At 40.0% G+C, this 21714-nt stretch overlaps 1 gene segment (V, D, J or C); it reads left to right on the top strand.

Annotated features, from left to right (window-relative positions):
• The first annotated feature begins 13057 nt into the window (after nucleotides 1–13057).
• The window catches only part of LOC122790892, a 367647-nt gene continuing 358990 nt past the window's right edge, over nucleotides 13058–21714 (top strand). Inside the window, 2 exon segments of the C gene segment in view lie at nucleotides 13058–13162; nucleotides 13940–14281. Coding sequence covers nucleotides 13120–13162; nucleotides 13940–14281 — 385 coding nt within the window.

Genomic DNA, 21714 nt, shown 5'->3' with positions numbered 1-21714 from the left:
CTTAGGAAGGGTATAGATTGGCACCCCCAGAGCAGCCCCTCCTGCACCAATCCCCTACCTCCTGCAGCAGCCCCCTCCCCAGCCATTCCAGTATTCTATTACTTGGCTATTTCTCCCCATTTACCATACCACTGTTCAAACCTGTCAATGTGCATACTGTTTTCTTATTTACTTCTACAATTATTACAGATATTGAAATAAAATAGCACAAACACTGATAGCCACTTGCTAAACAAACAGTGCAGTCTCGCAATGAAAACAGACAACACGAGACGTAAACTTCTCTGCCCTTGAAACTCACATTCATTGAAACAGCATTAAAACCCACATTCAAAGAAAACGCATCTGGCCAGTACAGAATTAAGTTTACCTTGGGCTGTTTTGAAACCATATGCTCCTTGCACACATTTTTGGGCCATACATAGATGTATGTGTTCTTTGATTCACCTTCCTGATTGTATTGTATTCCTTGTATAATACAGCACCACTTGTTAGAATGAGTTTTGAATGTGAAGTTTTGAACATTATTCCAGTAAGCAATGAAACAAAATGTATAAACCTATAATGATGAAACTAACCATTTCAGAAAATTTCAACCATAAAAGGCCACTCAAGCTTCTGTCATTACAATCCACCAGTATTAGTCAAGAATCACAATCTCTGCAGAAGTAAAAGTCATCTGAATAATTCCACATTGAAGAGATCTGTAACTAATGAAGAGATTGCTACTGGCAAACAACTTTATATTTCGGTGTTTCATCTACAAATTCTGTGCCTGCTGCCCTTGAAGAATTAATTGCCTATGTTACATTAAAAAAATGGTAAACTGGTAATATTGCAGTGGGGATTGACTGACAAGCCAACAAATACATAGTTGCTAGGCATATCATACAAAGGAGGACACACTCAGGAGTGCAGAACCCTTATCCCCCCTTAAAATCCATCAAGTAATCAGCAATCAGAAGGGCACTCCAATATCAGCACTCCATATACATGGTGTGAGAGGAGAATCTGCAGCCTTCTGCACCATGGGGAATTATGCTACTAACACTGCTTTCAAATTCTACAACACAAACAGTGACTGCCATTTGCTAAACAAAATTGTTAATTCCACATTGTAAACAGACATCATGAGCAACAGTAAACCTCTCTTCCCTTGGAACTCACAATTCCAGGAAAATTCATAATTCCTTGAAAATGCACTAAAACTCATAATTCCCTTTAAATGTACTGAAACTCAAACTCACAATTCCGTCAGCAGTCTGGTAGTTGGTTTAGTAGAGTCAGGCTCTTGTCTCCACTGAAGCTCACAATTCCTTCAGCAGTCTAGCAGTTAGTATAGAGGATTCAGGCTCTTGTGTCCTGTAACCAAGTTACAGGGTTAAGCCTGATCAAGTTAATTGACTAACCTGCCCTCAACAACTTGGGTATCACATACCATACCTCCATACCTCTCAACTGCTTAGTACAAGAAATCTGGACAAAGTCTAAAATAATGGGGGAAACAAGGCCCCAAAATAGGGGCAGATTATAAATATTGCTCTTATAGACTTAAAAAGTTGCTAGAATAACATTCATCTTAGCATACAATTTCTGAAGGAAATTGTCTGAAATTCAAATGTATGACATTGTTAAGTTATTTCAGATTTGCCATAAAACCACAGATTTTGTGATGAATAGGTGAAACATATGAGGCAAAAATTATGTATACCTGTCAACCACTTAGCTCATGAAATCTGGACAAAGCATAAAATAATGGGGATACAATGGCCACAAATGGGGATACATTTTAAATATTGCACTTTTTAACTTTGAAAGTTGCTAGAATGACAGGTTTTGTGTTAGCATGCAGTTTTTGAAGGATATGAAGTCTGAAAGTCATATATATGTCATTATTTAGTGACATCAATCCTCTGATTTGCCAGAAAACCACATATTTTATGAAAAACAGACCAAAACTATGAGGCTAAATCTGGACAGTTTAGAGATATGTTAAACACACACACACACAGACACCTACCTTCTCTCTGTTCACACACACACACACACACACACACACACACACACACACAGTCACACATACAGACACACACCCACCTATCTTCTGTCTGCTTGCTCGCACGCACACTGATGTACTCACACACATAATTGCTCATACCAGAATGGCTAGTTTAAATTCCACATATGAGTGTGGAATGTATTTATATCTGTGTTGGCGTGTGTGCATGTGTGCAATGCACACATGGTCCTCCTTAAAGAAGAAGATGCTGCGGTGTTAAGAATTCCTTTTTTTTTAAATATGTGTTGAAGCCTCCTGGCCAGAGTGGGCCCCCACAGCCACTGTTGCTTAGTGCTAGATCTGGCTCAGCCCACAACAGCTTTTGACAGTATGGTAATATTCTGATTTTTATTCTTGATTTGGACTCAACCAAATCATGACTGAAAAATTGCTTTTGTTGTATTCCTGCTGCTGGTAATGCTAATGGGGGAGCTTTAGCTCCCCTAGCCCCCCCAGTAAATCCACCAATGTTCCAGTAAGAAAGGTCTGCCTTACGATGTGAAGACTAAGCCAGCTACTAAGTGAGATTCTGAGAAAGGTACTTTTCTAGGAGGCCCATTGCATGCCAGTAATGTTTATTTGGGCTTCAGGCTTCTGGCAAAGGTGCTTCCCTCCCCCATAGTGTCTTTTTTAGGCAGTGGCATGAGGACAAAACTACCAACATGAAAATTTCATCAAAAAGCAAATTAAAGGACATGCTGCTAAATGCAAGGAGTCGAAACATGAAACTACACTCACTGCAAACATTCTTAACCCTGGAAGATACTGACATTTGTGCAGTCACAGAAACCTAGTTCAAAGCTGTGGACAGCACCCCAGCCATACCAGGTTACTCATCCTATCATACATTCAGACCCCAAACCCTAGGCAGCAAAGCAACAGCAGGTAGAGTTTCAATATATATTAAAGACATACATACCTCTAGGCTGGTCAAACAGTATGACACACAGGAGACACTCCAGATGCAGTTAACCATTGACAAGACCCCAATTCAAATCATAGCTAGCTACAGGCCCCCAACTTTGACTCAAGATACTCACTCCACCTGTCTGGACTTCTTCGAATCTATCAAGATTCAACCCTTTACCCTGATCCTGGGCAACTATAATTATCCAACAATAGATTGGAAGAACTACTCAAGCCAAAACACAAATGCCCAGAGATTCCTTGATTTTGTCAATGCAAATACCTTGGACCAGCTGGTCAGCACCCCCAAAGAGGTGATAATATCTTAGACTTGGTATTAACCAACATGAGTAACCAGTGCAGCATCCCTACAATGTCATCCTCCCTGGTAAGATCCGACTGCAAAGCGGTCACTTTTGAAGTCACCATCTCCCCTGCCCTCCACCCCACCCAGCTAGGGTCAAACAAAAAAAGTTCTCCAAAGCTGATTACAGCCTCCTGAGGGAAGGTGTAAACAGCTTCACAGCCCCCTCCCCCTCCATAGGAACTGACACAAATGTCTAAAGTTATACCAAAGTACTATAAAAGCATTTATATACCTGCATGAAATCAGGAATACCCAGCAGGACAAAATCTTCCTCCTCAAGGAAGAGTAAATCTGTGTGGTGGGCATCTGCAATAAATAAACTCTATAATAGAAGGAAAAAAGTGTTTTCTAGGACCAAGAAGGAGCAAATGCCTAATTGGAAGCAATCTCTCCTTAGCCTGAACAAGCAAATAAGAGCACTAGTGAAATCCTCCAAAGCAAACTCGGAGTCCAAACTGGCCACATCTACTAAAGACAATCATAAGGCCTTCTTCACATATGTCCACAGTCTCAAAGGAAGCACTCAGATCTGCTCAGAACTGGTGGTCAAGGACACAGCATACACAAATGCCGTAGATATAGCCAACCTGCTGACAGGTTCAGCGAAAACTTCACCCCTCTGTCCCCCATCAGTAAAAGCTGAAATCCCCAGCATCTGCCCCCCTCCCCTTATCTCTATCATCACTGCCCTCTCAAAGGCAGAAAATACAGCCTCCATGGGACCTGATAACATCCCATATTGCATTCTACATGAACTCAGGCAGGAACTTGCAGCACCATTAGGCACCCTATTCAACCAAAGCCTGAGTACCAGCTTTGTCCTAGCCACGTGGAGGACAGCTACTGTCATCCCCTTACTCAAAGGTGTAGGGTCCATTCATCCAGGAAATTATAGACTCATCAGCCTAACTAGCCTAATCTGCAAACAGAATATCATGGACCTCATTAACAAGGACATTGGCAACCTCCAAACTTGATCCCACACAGTTCGGTTTCATCAAGGGGAGGTCACGCCATTTGGTTGACTTCTTTGAAACGGTCACCAAAGCCATGGATGAGGGGAAGATGGTACACACTGCCTACCATGACCTGGCCAAAGCCTTTGATACAATTCCAAACTCAGGTATAATAGATAAACTCTCTCAACTAGGCATCAATTTGTATGTTACTAGACGGGTAGCAAACTGGCTCACTGATAAATCCCACCTAGTCAAAGGAGGGGAAGCCACCTGAAGCAGTAGACCAGTAATGAGCGGCATGCCCCAGGGATCAGTCTTGGAGCCTCTGTTGTTTGGGATATACTTTTCTGACGTGCCGGCCAAGACCAGTGGGCTATGGCTGACAAACTTTGCAGGTGACTGCAAGCTGGGTGTTGTCATTAATTCAAAGACACTAACTGACTGTTTTAACTGTGATTACTTTACTGGAGCTTCCTGGTACCTTGGCTTACACCTTCAAGGAAATAAATTAAACACTCCATACACAGTTATTTATACCAGTGTGCTTACCAGTTAACACATTTAGCACATTTAACACATTAAATTAATGAATCATTTTTTTATTCAGTCTTAGCCAAACTTCTGGGTAGTTAAAGGAGGGAATATGTGAGAAATCTTTTACAATTGGAAACAAAATTTATCATTAATTATGGAACCTTATACCTGAAGGGTATGAATCTCTGCTACACTTTGATGTGAAGGAAAGGTTAGTTTGCTTTTATTTTTTGTATTACTGTATTGCCTTTCTATATTTTGAATACTGTAGTTTGTTTTCTTTACCTTGTGTTTTGCTTGCATTCTGTTTTAACAGCATATTAAAACTTCAAAAGAGACCACAGCTCTCTCTGTTCTGAGTCAGGCAGAAATAAGAACTGATTAATTAAGGACTCATTCATAAGACAGAAGAGGTCACTTAAGGTTAATCACTTGTTAACAGACGGGGTGGAGCTAGGAACTAAAATTTCTATTTAAGGAGTAAACTAAAACATTTCAGAGCTTTACCAGAAAGGCTCATCCAGACTCTGCTACACTTTGCTGTGAAGGAAAGGTTAGTTTGCTTTTATTTTTGTATTACTGTATTGCCTTTCTATATTTTGAATACTGTAGTTTGTTTTCTTTACCTTGTGTTTTGCTTGCATTCTGTTTTAACAGCATATTAAAACTTCAAAAGACACCACAGCTCTCTGTTCTGAGTCAGGCAGAAATAAGAACTGATTAATTAAGGACTCATTCATAAGACAGAAGAGGTCACTTAAGGTTAATCACTTGTTAACAGAGGGGTGGAGCTAGGAACTAAAATTTCTATTTAAGGAGTAAACTAAAACATTTCAGAGCTTTACCAGAAAGGCTCATCCAGACTCTGCTACACTTTGCTGTGAAGGAAAGGTTAGTTTGCTTTTATTTTTTGTATTACTGTATTGCCTTTCTATATTTTGAATACTGTAGTTTGTTTTCTTTACCTTGTGTTTTGCTTGCATTCTGTTTTAACAGCATATTAAAACTTCAAAAGAGACCACAGCTCTCTCTGTTCTGAGTCAGGCAGAAATAAGAACTGATTAATTAAGGACTCATTCATAAGACAGAAGAGGTCACTTAAAGTTAATCACTTGTTAATAGAGGGGGTGGAGCTAGGAACTAAAAGTTCTATTTAAGGAGTAAACTAAAACATTTCAGAGCTTTACCAGAAAGGCTCATCCAGACTCTGCTACACTTTGCTGTGAAGAAAAGGTTAGTTTGCTTTTATTTTTTGTATTACTGTATTGCCTTTCTATATTTTGAATACTGTAGTTTGTTTTCTTTACCTTGTGTTTTGCTTGCATTCTGTTTTAACAGCATATTAAAACTTCAAAAGAGACCACAGCTCTCTGTTCTGAGTCAGGCAGAATTTTTCCCGCCCTCCCACTCATTTAAGTTGTCTTGTTAAATACCACTGTCTTTCTAGTTGCCCGCCTCTTATGTTAATCTGACCATATATCTAATTTCTCTCTACTTTCACTGGCTTATGTGAGTAATCACAAAATCATCATTTTTGAAATCCCACCCCTTCAATTATTTAAATTTATTGGCCATCCTACAGTATTTAATATTACCAACATACAAAAGTGACCACCCCTTTCAATCCATCTTGCTGTTTTAAAAATAGTAACTCTCCACTAAACCTTTACTTTTTAAACAGGTAAAACTCAAGTTACCTACTTTCACATCTAACTTCTCTAGTGCACACTGCAGAGTGCATTATTTTCAATCTTACCTTTAAGCATCCCTGTGACTAGCACTTTCTCTAATACCTGCTGGAAAGCTCCAGGAAGCCTTAAAATCATACACACACTGAACTCTCCTTGTTAACAAGGAGAAATTATAGTAGGCACTAAACAGCCTATAATTGCAAAGTACCTTGCTAAGGAAACAGCTCCTATACTTTACAAAGAAAAAAAAAAAGCCCCAAACCAGGCATGTCCAAGGGTCAGCTTCTGGTGATTTCTCCTGTCCACCTGGTGAATCTGGGCATACTGGGGCAATGCAGCAATTGCCTCATGTACATAGACAACCCTCTCCTCCTACCACCCAACACTACAACCTGTGAGAGATGCACTTACATAGCCAAAATGGAAGCAAAGCTCTCTCTACCCAAGATTGTGCTAAACAGTAAAGAGGAGAAGGTTAACACCCACACTACACCTCAAGCAACACATAGCCCTTCTAAACCCGCACCACCAACACCCACATATAGCAACACTAAATCCACATATGCAGAGGCCCTTAACTGTAACCTGCCCAAGCAACAAAGACCTCTGAAGCTGAAACGCAAACAAACACCAATCACAACCAATGTGTCACATAGTTCACAACACCAGTGTGCCACCCAGCAACAGCCCCTAAGGCAAGACAATGTACCTAACACTTTAGTCATAGGTGACTCTATAGTCCGGCACATGGATGTCCCTCTTACCAGGTTGAATAAGGAGAAAATTACAGTCAGCTGCCTGTCGGGTGCCAGGATCCGCCACATAACGCATGCACTCAAGTCACTCCACAACAAGTACAAATATGACTCTGTCATTGTCCATGTTGGAGTGAATGACTTGAGACGTACCTCTCTGGACTACATGAAAAGAGACATGGAAGAGCTCTCGGATCATGTGGCCCAGGCAGGTATGACCCTAGCCCTGAGTAGCATCCTGCCTTCACCCAGAATGATACCACAATATAAGGATAAAATGATTGACTTCAACAATTGGCTGAACTTATGGTGTCATTCAAAGGGGTTCCAGTATCTGTCTGCCTGGAATGACATGATTGACAGACCACGATGCTTTGCCAGAGATGGTCTGCACCTATTGCCCCTGGGATTCAGGTTACTGGCTAAGGCTCTTGCCACCCCTATAGTGCCTTTTTTAGGCAAACTTTAAAGGACAAAACCACCATCGTAACAGGTACAAGCATGCAAAATCTGAAGGTAATGCTACTCAATGCTAGAAGTCTAAACCTCAAAATGCACTCTCGAGGCACTCCTAAAAATGCAGAACATCGATATCTGTGCAGTAACTGAGACCTGGTTCAAGGCTCCAGAGAGCACCCCCTGCAATACCACGCTACAACTCTTACCACACTTTTCTGCCACCAAACCAGGACCGAAACACTAAAGGTGGAGGAGTGTCAATATTCACTAAGGATATTCACACCACCAGGCTAGTTGGCCAACACAATGTGTATGAAATTCTCCAAGTGCAACTAACACTAGGTAAGACTGCAATCCAAACTGTAGCTTGCTACAGATCCCCCACCATACCCCAAGATTCTCACTACACCTTTCTAAACATACTGGAAAATATTAAGATAGAACCAAACACCCTAATACTGGGTGATTTTAACTACCCTGCCATTAACTGGGAAAACTACTCATGTCCCAACACCTTTGCGCAACGGTTCTTGGAATTCATAAATTCCAATGCCCTGGATCAACTAATCCATAGTCCCACCAGGGGCTCCAATATCCTAGAGCTGGTTATTACCAACATGGGAAATCAATGCTCCATACCTATGGTCACCCCCTTGTTAGTCAGGTCTGACCATAAGCTAATCACCCTTAACATCCACATCCCACCCCCACCCCCAGTAAAGAAACCACCATAAAAAACTTCTCCAAAGCCAACTTCATGCTACTCAAGTCAGAAGTGACAAACTTCATGACACCCATGCAGACGGGAACTGAAAGTTCAACTGCTGAATCCTACACTAAGGCACTGTACGAGCACATCCACTCATGCATGAATCGTGCCGTCCCAAATAGAACCAAAATGCTCTCATCCAAAAAAAGGAAGCCGATCTGGTGGTTCCCTGCCATAAACAAACTTTACAACAAAAGGAAGAAACTTTTGCAGAAAACAGGAAAATCCCAGGATGCAAAAAACTCCCTTACTAGCCTCAGTAAGAAACTGAGATGCCTCATAAAATCATCCAAAGCTAGTTACGAAAATAAAATTGCCAAAGATTCCAAAGACAACCACAAAGCATTCTATAACTATGTCAAGAATCTAAATGGCAATGCTCAGATCTGCTCTGAGCTAAAACAGAATGGCATTAAATATACTGATCCGAAGGATATTGCCAATATCCTGGCAGATCGATTCAGTGCCAACTTCACCCCCTCTCACCCCCTAAATGGCCCATCTCAATACCGGACGATTGCCAAATTCCAGTAATAATGGCCACACAGGTGCAAAACACACTCTCTAAAGCCAAAAATACAGCATCCATGGGACCAGATGACATCCCGGGCTGTGTATTACATGAACTACAATATGAACTGGCACCTCACCTAAGTGTCATGTTTAATCATAGCCTCACCTCAGGTTTCGTGCCCACTGAGTGGCACAGAGCTACAGTTATCCCAATCCACAAGGGGGGAATCCACCTTGGATCCCGGAAACTACCATCCCATCAGTCTGACAAGCCTTATCTGCAAGGCCATGGAGCGTATTATCATGGAACTTATAAACAAAGACATTGGCAACCTTCAAACACTGGACCCCACCCAGTTTGGGTTTGTGAATGCCGATCTTGTCTCCTGAACCTGATTGACTTCTTTGAATCAGTCTCCAGAGCCATGGACAAGGGTAAGGTGGTCCACACAGCCTATCTAGACCTTGCCAAGGCCTTTGACACCATCCCCCACTCTGGAATCATAGATAAACTTACTAAGTTGGGCATTAATCCCTATGTCACCCAATGGGTTGCTAAATGGCTTACTGATAGGACCCACACTGTAAAAGTAGCCGACTCCAAATCCAGCTCCAGACAAGTGACAAGTGGAGTACCTCAGGGTTCAGTCCTGGGGCCGCTCTTGTTTGGCATCTACTTCTCTGAAGTACAGGTCAACACTAAGGGACTCTGGCTAGCAAAGTTTGCAGATGACTGCAAACTGGGAGCCATTATTGAATCCCCAAATGATGTGGATACCCTACAAAAGGGCCTTACAGAAACAGATGCTTGGTGCCAGAGCCATGGGCTCAAGCTCAATGCCAAGAAATGTATTGTTATCCCCTTTGGGAAAAAAACATGTATCCATGAATTACCATATAGGTGGCAGTACACTAAACACAGAAAGTGTGATAAGAGACTTAGGGACACAGGTGGACAGTGGTCTCACCTTCAATAACCACATCGCCACAACAGTCAGGAAATCCTTCTATGTGCCTCATCACGAAGGGCTTTTCATCCAGAAAAAAGGAGATCATTGTCCCACTGTACTTATCCCTCATTAGACCCATTATAGAATACAACGCCCCATTTGGTATGTACCTCTCAAGACATCTGCAACAACTGGAAAGGCCTCAGAAATACCTCACTAAAAGAATCACAGGCCTAAAGCAGATGCCCTACGCTGACCGCCTTAAAAAACTCCAGCTATACTCTGTCGCATATCGTCTACTCAGAGGCGATCTCTGCTTAACATACAAGGCCATGTCAAACCCAGAGCTGTTCGACATGCTACACTTAAAGAAATCCCAGTCCCTCAGAGCTACACGCTCCAGGGATCTAAACCTTGTCATCACAATAAACAAAACATGCTGGAGGGATAGGTTCCTGACCCAGAGACTCCCCAGACTCTGGAATAGATTGCCCATACATGTCAAGCAGAGTGCCTCTTTGGACCTCTTCAAGAGGAACCTTGACAATTGGGCGGGAGAAAGGAAATTCACCCCAGGGATCACATCAGTCACCCTGCTAGACAGGGGTCCAGGAAAGTAAATAATGTGGGAAGAAATAGCCAGGGCATTGTTATGGCTAGGCTTGTACGTACCAACCTATGAACCTATGAATCAAGAAATGAATATTAATTTATTGTGACTTTATTGGTACATTGTACTATAGTTTGTATAGTGATATGGAAGGGACTTTTTATTGAATTTTTGGGCTGGTACTATTGTTCCCCAGTCCTGAGTGCTTTCTCTTAGCCTGAAATGACTAATGAAATAATTAATTAATTTAATGTGTTAAATGTGCTAAATGCGTTAATTGGTAAGCACACTGGTATAAATAGCTGTGTATGGAGTGTATAATTTATTCCCTTGAAGGCGTAAGCTGAGGTACTAGGAAGCTCCAGTAAAGTAATCACAGTTAAAACAGTCAGTTTGTGTCTTCATAATTTTTTGTTTTTTCAGTGTGTGGTACAGTGTGGTGCTATCATTAATTTCCCTAGTGATAAGGACATCCTCCAAGAGGGCCTCACCCAAACAAATGACTATTAACAGAAACATGGTCTCAAACTGAATGCCAAAAAATGCATCATCATCCCCTTTGGGAAGAGTGACATCCCCAAAAATTATCATAGTGATAACACAATCCTAATCATGCAATCTGTCTTGAGGTACTTGGGCACCCAGGTTGATAGCAACCTGACTTTTGACCACCATATTGCTTGCATTGTATGGAAGGCTTTCTACAGAGCCCATCTCATTAGAAAGGGTATCTCATCCATGGACAAGAGGTCATAAAATCCCTGTATTCTTCTAAGACCCATTATTGAGTACAACTCCCCTTTCAGCATGTACCTCACAAAGCACATCCAGCAGCTGGAGAGACCACAGAGGTTCCTCACCAAGAGAATACAGGGCCTCAAACATCTACCCTGCACAGATAGGCTAAAAGTTCTGTCCCCTCTACCCATTCTCATGCAGACTCCTCAGAGGTGACCTCTGTCTGGCATACAAAGCAATCTCAGACCCCACCTTGATGAGACTGCTACATATCCACAAGTCAAGCTCCACTCGAGTAATCCACTTACGTGACCTCAACCTGGTCTGTGACATCAATTGGACTTGTTTGCGGGACAGATTTGTGTTCTAGAGACTCCCCCTTCTGCGGAATAGACTCCCTCTCAAGGACAAGCAGAGTACCTCATTATTCCTTTTTAAGCACAGCCTGGATAACTGGATGGGGAACAGAAAAAACATCCGTGGGATTCCACCTAAGTCCCTGCTGGACAGGGGCATCAGGTGCTGACTTGTCAAAACATGGGCTAAACTCTTTGATAGGCTTGTAAGGGCCTCAGGGCAATAGCCTAGTAAAATCCTATGATTTTTTCATGTACCTTAAAAAAGAAAAAAAAAGTTTTTTTTTCTATTAAAAACACAGCTAACAATAGCAGGCACATGAGGAGTCACCCTCAAATTGCAGGTGTGAATTTTTTCCAGTAATTTTTATCATGGCAGTTGTCATATAAGAATTGTTGCATCACAACTTCTTAGCCATAGGCTTCTGAGCTATTTAATTATAGCCATGCACACTGAAGTGGTGTAAAGCATTTAAATCTCCTTGTATAGAGAGATTTAATGTGCTTTTTACATATCAGTTGGTGGCATACCTCTCACATGTACCTCATTGTGAGGAACATTCCTCATTTGGGGTCTGAAAAAGTTAATGTTCCTCAAAGTTCCACATTGACAGGGTCTGTCACACATTTAGTGTTTGCAGCATTTTAACTGATATCAATGGTAAATTGAACTGAATCATATTATTTCAGTAAAAGACCTATTCTACAAGTAAAAATATCACATTTTAGCTATCCTATGAGCTTCCTAGATGAAGTTGTTACTAAGCCATTAGTAAGTGCTCCACATTTTACCCATTTGTTCCACATTATGAGAGGCAGTGTTCCTCATTTTGGAGATGGAATGTTGAGAGCTATGGTAGGTGGATCAGATATATTGCTTTTTAATTTAAATTTTACAGTCCTATGTTTGCTATCTTTTACCTTAAGTGGTATGCATTCCACTCAGCCTGTTAACAAGAAATCTGAACAAAACCTACAATAATGGGGGGGGGGGGGGGGGCAGGGACAGTTTTTAATTATTGCTCTTTTAAATGTAGAAACTTGACAAGAGTAACAGGTTTTCTATTAGCATGCATTTTCTACAGAGCATGAACTCTGAATCACAAGTGTCCGTCATTATTTAATGATTTCAATCCTCAATGATTTACCTGAAAACCTCAAATTTTATGAGAAACAGACCAAAAATACGAGGCAAAATTCTGGACATTGGACAAAATTCTGAACGGTTCAAAAGTATGGCTGTGATGTTGGTTTGATTATAAAATGCACTGTAACATTGTAAGCACTTTTAAGGCAATAACATGATTGTTTTTTTTATAGACTACATTCTTATTGGTTGGATGACGTCAATAGTACAAATTGTACACTTCTGTAAATTGCATCTAAGCAATCACTTTCTATTTTAACTTTAAATAATTGTAGACACTGAGAAAGACTTCATTTCTGCATCAGTATGGAGACCAGCTTCTGCACATGGACTCTTCTTTTTGTTTTTAGTAAGTAGATCAAACTGAAACGCGTTGTAAATGTCTTATAGCCTTCAATGTACGAAGTTGTCCTAACACTTAATTGCTACACACCGCAACTGTTTTGCATACAAAACTGGCAACATTGTGCACTGTGTTATCAATATAAATGTGCTGGAGCTAGCTATATATGTTTAATCAATGTTTCTTTAGTGAATGTTTATTTGCTGCATATTACTGCAATTTTGATAGTTACCGATTTATGATTGTGCCGTCAGTCCATCTTCACAAACTTTTTAAATTAACTATATATATGTGCAGTTTATGAAAAAGTGCAACTTAGTCTTCCTCATTTTACGTGATTTTTAATAAGTAAAGTAAAGAAATAAGTAAGTAAAAACAGCGTAGATAAAAAAGGGCGCGGTTTCGTTTCTACAATAGGACCGACTCGAGACTCCCACTGGCTCTGTGTACTGTGGCACCTGTTTATTTTTTATGTAAGGTACGTGAAAGAATTCCTTCGGGTGAAGATGTGTTTTATTTCCTTTGTTTATAGATGTTGTTTTTGGTCTGACACGCAAAAGAATAATAAATTACTGGCCTGTGTTATGTGACCTTTACCCAAAAAATGATCAAAAGTGTAACATCTGACTGTTTTTTTCTGTGTTTATTCAGTCTTCATCAATATTTAATATGTGAAATTCTTTCCTGCCACTGAAATTACAATGTTACACTGTTAAACATTAATTAATGAATACGTAAATAGTGCTCATTGCTCTATTCATGAATATTACGTTGATGTTTCAGGTGTTTGGGGTGAAGTGAAAATAACCCAGAATCCAGATTTTTCAGTAAAGGGGATCGGACAGTCTATCACATTGTCATGCGATACTACGGGACTTAATACAGATTATATATTTTGGCTGCGACAGTACAACGGGTGGGAAATTGAACACTTGCTATGCTATTCTAAAAATCTTAGTAAGTCTTATGTGCCCCCAAAATTGCAGTCTAGATTCGTTCCAAGATACGATACTTCAGAAAAGAAATTCATTCTGACAATTCAGGATTTGCGGACTGAGGACAGCTCTACCATCTTCTGTGCCACCGTTTATGGCTCAAGTAATGGAACAGCACTTCAGGTCTCAAGTAAGTTACTTATACATAAAGCTGCAATTATGTGATTAGCACGATAATGAACTGCTATGTCTAAAAGCGATGCATGTTTTAGCCAAGTACTGTCTCTGCTTCTTTCTTTTCCATGTTGTAGCGGAGCACCCATATATCAGAGTTAAATGATAGATTGTACTGCCAAATACAGAACTGTTACGGCCTAGTTTATATATCAGCCAGCTATTGTTTAGTTTTTTGCTATGGGCAGTGTTCTCTTTCGGCTTTTCATGTTAATAGGGGGTCACCACAGCAGATAACCGGTTCGCAGATTTTTTGGCAGTGGAGTTTTTAAAGTGCCGAGTGCAGTTGCCAGCCCTTAGCACTTTACATCTTACAAGTGTAAGCAAACTGAACATGAGCTGAAGGGAGCGCACTGTAACTCTTAACCAAACGGAAAAGTGAAAAGTAAAATAATACAGTTTCAAATTTTCAGAGCATCACAAGTGTGGGAGGTTGGCGTAGTGGTTAAGGTGTTTACCTTGGTGTTACTCTCACGTGAGGTAACTGGGTAGGTTTAAAATGGCCCATAAGGGCAGTTAGCTAGTACTCATCTATGAACCTAAGAAACAGCATAACAATACTCAATACCATTGTAACAATACTCAGTACCATTGTAAATTGATCTTTATTTGTTTACAACTATTTTACCTAAGAATCAGGGCGAAACCCAAAAGATGATGGGCCAGGGACAAATGCCCAGCATAAAAGTCTTTTGGCTTTTCCCGGTCAGGTGTCACCACAGCGGAACTCCGGTCCGCTCATGATTGGTAGTGGATTTTTACGGAGCCGAGTTGCCAGCCCGACGTTCAACCTTCAAAGAAGGCACGCCCATTTACGCTCGCACCTACCTGCATGTCTTTAGCGTCATTCAACCGCGGGAGAACATACAGACACCCCACAGAAGTCGCTCCAGCCGAGAATCAAACAGGAAATCTTCTTGTGAGGTGACAACACTAAGTACTGCACCACCGCGGTCTAGCATGCTCTTATATAATTAGAAATATGTCAGAATACCAGGTTTCTGTCAGCATGCATTTTCTGAATGACAATGTAATCACCACAAAGAAGGCACCCCATCATCATGCTAGTAATTTACTAAACTGTACCTCACCAGTGCATATGCATAGCTCTTGAAATCTCACGGAGATACCATACTTAACAGTTAACTCGATGCTGCATTAACGCTGACACATTCTTCTGTGTTTTTTTTTTTTTTGTTAATTCTGTTTGTAAGGCCCCCCATAACTTTTCCTCTGCCATCCACCTATGACCCATTATTCCCATTTTTACACAGGGGGTCGGAGTGTCACTTTAACTGTGGCAATCATCTAAAGTCAGTACTGCCGCTGAGTGGGCTAGCGATGCCCCACTTGTTCTTCCATTTTCTGAAAAATATGAAGTCTGAAACTCAAATATCTGTCCTTTTTTAATGATTTCAATCCTCAGTGATGCGACAGAAAACCACAAATTTTATGAAGAACAGACCAAAAACATGAGACACAAATCTGGACATTCTGTGAAAATCTGGACAGTTTAGAGGTCTGAATTTGCTCAACAAGTATCTCTTCATAGTATATTTTGTAGATGGCATGCAGTTTGTGCTGTACTTCTTTGGACAATGCTAATTCTGTTTTATGCTTGTTAAGAAATAAGGTCTCTAGAACTATATCTGGTGTGGCAGCTTTGTAGATGAAGTCCTATAAACTGTTCATAAAGAGAAATAATAAATGAATGACCTGTGCTGGTGCAGTCTGCTCTTTTACTTCAAAGAATCCTCACAGCCTTCTTCTTGCTGCCTTTTCCCATTTTAGATAATCTGGCATAAATTTGTCAAGCCCTGTCTGTTTAGTTTTACAGTTAACATATATCACCACCATTAGGTTCATAGGGTCATAGATGTCTAGTAGGCTGTTGATCTATGAGCAGCCCAGCCTTACATTCACATGGTAGTTTCTAGCCCTTATATACACAGCATACAAGTAATCAAGAGGTATACAAAACAAGGATATGGTGGGACATTTATTTGTTGTGCCATCCACAAGAGACCTTGGTGCTTACTGGGGGTAAATTTGCAGTTACCCATCCATTCATCCAAATTATGCTGACTAGAGTAAGAGACGTTATTTTATGTGGAGTGGAAGATGTTACCACAAAATTATATATTACCCATCCTTCTAACATCTATTTATGCTGCAAAAGACAATGAGATCCATTGAGTGAGATGGGGATGCTACCATTGGATTTGTGAATGCATAATAGGTTTGTCATGACTGAGCGTACTGAGGCTGTATAGGTGAGGCAGAGATCCTCTCTTAGTAGTCTGTATGATACTGAGGAGGGGGAGAAAGCTTTGAGATGGTCTGCAAAGTTTATATGATTTAGGCTCTTGAATTTTTATGAGACATTGTTCTGGTCATTGCATTAGGAGAGATAAATACCAAAATGGGCATTATATTTAATGATCAGCCTAATAAGAGATGAATATGGTGGAGTGATTACATACCTGAATCTAGATACCATACCTTTAGATATAAACTATAGGATGATTTCCTTACACTTGTGGATATGTGCCAATCAAAAGAGTGTTTTTTATTGACATAGGTTCCCGATATTTAAGGCTGTATTGTCACTGTGATAGTTGCAAGAGAAGTCATGCTTGCTGAGGAATCGAATTATACATTTTTTGGCATCATTTTTAGTCCATGATTTTGGTACCAGCTATTTGTTTGTGAAAGGCACTCTTGGAATATTGGAGCATCCTCTGTGGAGTTTATTATGGCACCGAGTTTACAGTCATCTGCAAACCTGGTCAGCCACGAACCCTTAACATTTGCTTTGACCTCTGAGACGTAAATGACAAAGAGGGTCTTACACAAACAAATGATTAGTGCCAAACTCATGGCTTTAAACTCAATGCAAAAAATATATTATCATCACTTTTGGTTAGGGTGATGTTCCTGCTAACTGCCACATCAATAGCAACACCCTAAGTATGCACTCAGTGGTGATAGACCTGGGCACACAGGTTGACAGCAACCTTACCTTTGATCACCTTGTCTTCACAGTGGTAAGAAGGGCATTCTATATTGCTCATCTCATTAAGTAAGGGAATTGCCTCCAGAAAAAAAAAAAAGTTATAACCTCTTTGTACTCTTCCCTTATCAGGCCAAAAATTGAGTACAATGCCCCTTTTAGTATGTACCTTTCCAAGCACTTTCAGCAATTGGAGACACCACAAAGGTTCCTCACAAGGAAAATTCAAGGTCTTCAACATCCTTTCTGCATAGATTAGCTGAAATCACCATCACTTTATTCTGTTTCATACAGACTACTCAGAGGCAATCTTTGGCTTGTGTATAAGGCAATCTCTGACCATACTTTCTTGGAAATGCTGCATATCTGCAAGTCAAATGGCACACAGGTTACTCACTTCAAAGACCTTAACCTGGTATGTGACATTAAGCTTTGTCTTTCAGAGGTTACCACACCTTTGGAACAGACTCCCACTTCATGTCAAACAGAGTACCTCATTGTCCCTCTTCAAACACAATCTGGATGGTTGGATGGGTAACCATAAATTCACCCCTGGGGCTCCACCTGTGTCTCTCTTGGACAGGGGCAATAAGTGCTGACTGTGGAAACAAGGGTAACTTTGCTAGGCTTGTAAAGGCCATAGTGCCATTAGTCTAGTGACTTTCTTTGATCCTATGAGTGTCCCAAGGGCTGAACCCTGGGCTACACAACTAGTGGCAGGCCTTTTGGAGGAGGTAGAGCTGCTATCCAAAGAGTTACACAGAGATACATTGAAGAGTTATCTATGATACCCGAGAGTGTAATGGTGTAGAACACCTCTGTAAGGTCTGGATATGTGGTATGTTCTGCTTTGTCCTCATCCTTAGCTTCAATAACCTTATCAAATAAGTCAACCAGGTTAAGTAAGCAGAATCAGCCCTTAACAAATCCAAACTGACTTGAGTGGAGAGTATTTTTCCCCTAAAATATCAATTTAAATAAGAACAATAAAACATGAATTCACACCATGAAGAAGAAGACAAAGTCAAACAATAATCCATTTCCATTAACCATTTTGTACAAAACATTGTATCCACGCAATCCCTAGAGTTAAAAAAAAATCACAGATCCAACAATTCATGCAACTGTGAAGTGCCCCCATATGATAATATTCTAGAAACCTTAACTTGATTCAAAACAAACTTTAACTTTCTAATTGCTACTATCTCAGGCAGTTAGTACAATATGATAAGTCCTGATATATTACTCACAGTATCCTTCATCTTACAGAAAAAGCTCTCCCTTCCATGCTTCTCTTGACTCATCTACCTAATAAAAGGATTATGGTCTTTTCCAACCAATTCCATCTCTGTTCTTCTCCTCCCTGTCCTAGAAGGCAAAACTTCCAGTCCTTAATTATTTGGGTGTCAAATATATCATCCTATTCCTGCATCACATCATCCCAGCACTTACGTATGAAAACACACTGCCAAAGCATGTGAGGACCTCTAATTCACCATATTGCCAAAAATTCCCCTTCCCAGAGGCCTGCATCCACTGCAGTGGGGTCTTAAACCATTGATATATCCAATGCATATTCTGATCCCAAACTGCCAGAAGAATTTTCTGTCTGTGTCCTACTTCTAAACAACTCACCCATTCCTCCTTAGAAAACTTAACACTTTCTTTCTCCCATCATTTTAATCTCAGCTTTTCCATCTCTTTCCCATACATGTGCTGCACAAGCGTACTGTAGAGCATGCTGCATGTAACTGTTTGTCAACTGTTGTCTTATTAACATCACAAAGAATTCCCACAGACTCTTCCCCAACTCATATCCTCCCCAGGTCCAATCTCTTTATGCAACTATTCATTTTAATTGTACAAATTGAAACCAAACATTGTTAAATTGTAATCCAAAATCAAATCACCTCTGAAATTTGCACCCCTCACACATCTGAAGTGAGAATGTTATCCCCTCTTTTTTTCCCATTTCCTCCAATGAATAGTTCTACCAGATATTCTATTATTATGATTGCTAGTTCTACCAGATATTCTATTATTATGATTGCTCCACAGACCAATTATCAGGACTCCCAATGCCACCACTGGAGTACTTTTCAATAATCTTGTAAGCTTATCTCACATTACATTTTCCATGGTAATTGCTTGTCCTGCTTTACCACTCTCAGGTTGGTAAAATGAAACATTCACCTGAGTACATGCTGCATCATAAACAAGACCATAACATTCCAATCTTGGCATGCCTCCCCATTTCCTAAGCCACTATTATCACCCATCTCCTATTCCACACAAAATTTTCACACCAAGTGTGTATACTTTCTTTAGACAGGAGTCCTCTTTAGAAATTATTGTCAAGTGTCTACTAAAATATTGCACTCTATGAAGTACCATCACCTGTATTCAGTTAATCCTACTAGATAATGTGAGCACTTTTCTTAACTAGGTTGCTAATAATAAAGAAAGTTGCCGATATAATACCAAATAATTACTAATTACAAATATCATCTCCATGTCCCACATCATTAAACCCAAATATTTAACATAATCATAATCCATTATCTGTTCTGCTCTCTATTGAGTTCAAATAATACTCACCCCTAGTAAACTGTTTATGTTTAACCCATTAAAATAAGGTCCAGCTTATCAGTTGCCAGCATGTGCAGTTATGCAAAAAACATGTCAAAATTTCTGCCATGGGGATACAATATATAATATATATACACAATGAACTGTTGAGACAGCCAGAATAAAGAAAAATATAAATTAATACTAGGGGTAGGGTTTTCTTACTGCCTCTCCATTCACATTTATATGCCTTTAATTTGATTTTTTTTTTGTTATAGTTTATTGTTAACAACATATTATTATATTCCATATGATTTTTTTCCTTACCTTACAGGAGATGCAGCTCAGGGGTATAGAACACAGGTAGCTAGTTGTTGAACCTTTAAGGGAGACACTAAGAGAGTGATCACAGCGGTGCATCATTATTTTTGCATGAAGCTGAGGGGCTAGTTGAATTGGAATGCTTTGTTTTAATTAAACAACAAGTCATGTTTTATAGTTATAGTGCCTCCCCGTAAAAAAAAAAAAACCCGCAAAAAAAAAAAAAAATGTGGTTGTATACAGTTCCTTTTAGAGACTTGTTCTTGGAATTTGGATGATGTGGGTGTGGGTGGGTGTGTAATCTGAGAATATAAGAAGGAGAATGATGAGAATCTAAGAATGTTTGTCTATGTTAGATTAGGTATGTGATGTCCTAGTAGGATATGATATCCAAGCTGGGGCTTGTTGTGCAGTGCTCTATTTTGTTTCTGAGAAAGGCAACACAGTTAAAGAAGGCTTTGGGAATATCTTTTACCTGGGTGGCTATTTTCCTTATCTGCTGTGGTTGGCTTGATCAGATATCTAATCTCATTTTTGAGATAATTGATTTTGTTTTGCAATGAGGCTGTTTACATAATTTATTTTCACATGATTTATTTTTTTAATTTGGCATTGTAATTATTTCTGAGAGGAATAGATGTGCCTGCACAGGTACTCTGATGCATAGGCATTTGGCAGAAGCAGAAAGTTGGGCAGAAGCAAGAATTTTTTGACATTAGCTGTAGACTTTTGACATTAGCTGTATTAGCCTTACCATAATCTCTGAACACTGCAGTGTTGTAACATAAGATCTGATGTGAGTAGTGTAGTAATGTGACTGAAGGCTAGTCTGCTTTGAAGAGGAAGGACTTGTTGGTTAGGAATAAAGACCAATGAGAAGTTGTAAAGACAGGATAGAAAGTTCACTCTCAAGATAGAAGACAGTGTTGAAAGTCCAGTTTGTCTTGATAGATGTCAGAAATGACTTCAGGTCTCCAGTGTATGTTGGGTTAGTCCAGAAGTTTTAATGTTGGGTTAGTTGAAGTTTAATACTAGGGGACTCAAGGCAATCCTGCTTGGCTGTTGAAGACATAGAGTGAAAATCCTGTTATTGTTGTTTTCGCATGTATAAGGAGTTGACTTATTAGTTAGTTGAGCATGTCCGGAGACAGAGGAGTTAGTTGTCTTTATAAGAATGAGGGAATACCATCATTTTTAAGAATATGGAGAAACTTGATAATATACTGCCTTAAGAAAATAAAAAAGAACTGAACATTAAGTGGGCTTTAGGTCTTGATCCAGAGCTCATGTTGATGGCATTCTCACCGTTTTGCTCTTTGAGGTGTGGAGATTTCTGTTGTGTAGGTTTTCACTGGAGATTCAATGTCTATTTTCTTCTGTTGAAGCTTTATACTTCATGCTATCCTGGAGATGGCAATTCAAACCTAAAATACTAGAAGAAACGGGTGAACAAAACTTTGGCACAAAGCGGGCAAACAACAATAGGT

The sequence above is a fragment of the Protopterus annectens genome, chromosome 16.part0, assembly GCF_019279795.1.
Source record: "Protopterus annectens isolate FY-2018-M chromosome 16.part0, PAN1.0, whole genome shotgun sequence".
NCBI classification, from domain to species: Eukaryota; Metazoa; Chordata; order Ceratodontiformes; family Protopteridae; genus Protopterus; species Protopterus annectens.
The sequence above is the reverse complement of the archived record's forward strand: the minus strand, read 5'-3'. Positions and strand labels throughout refer to the sequence as shown.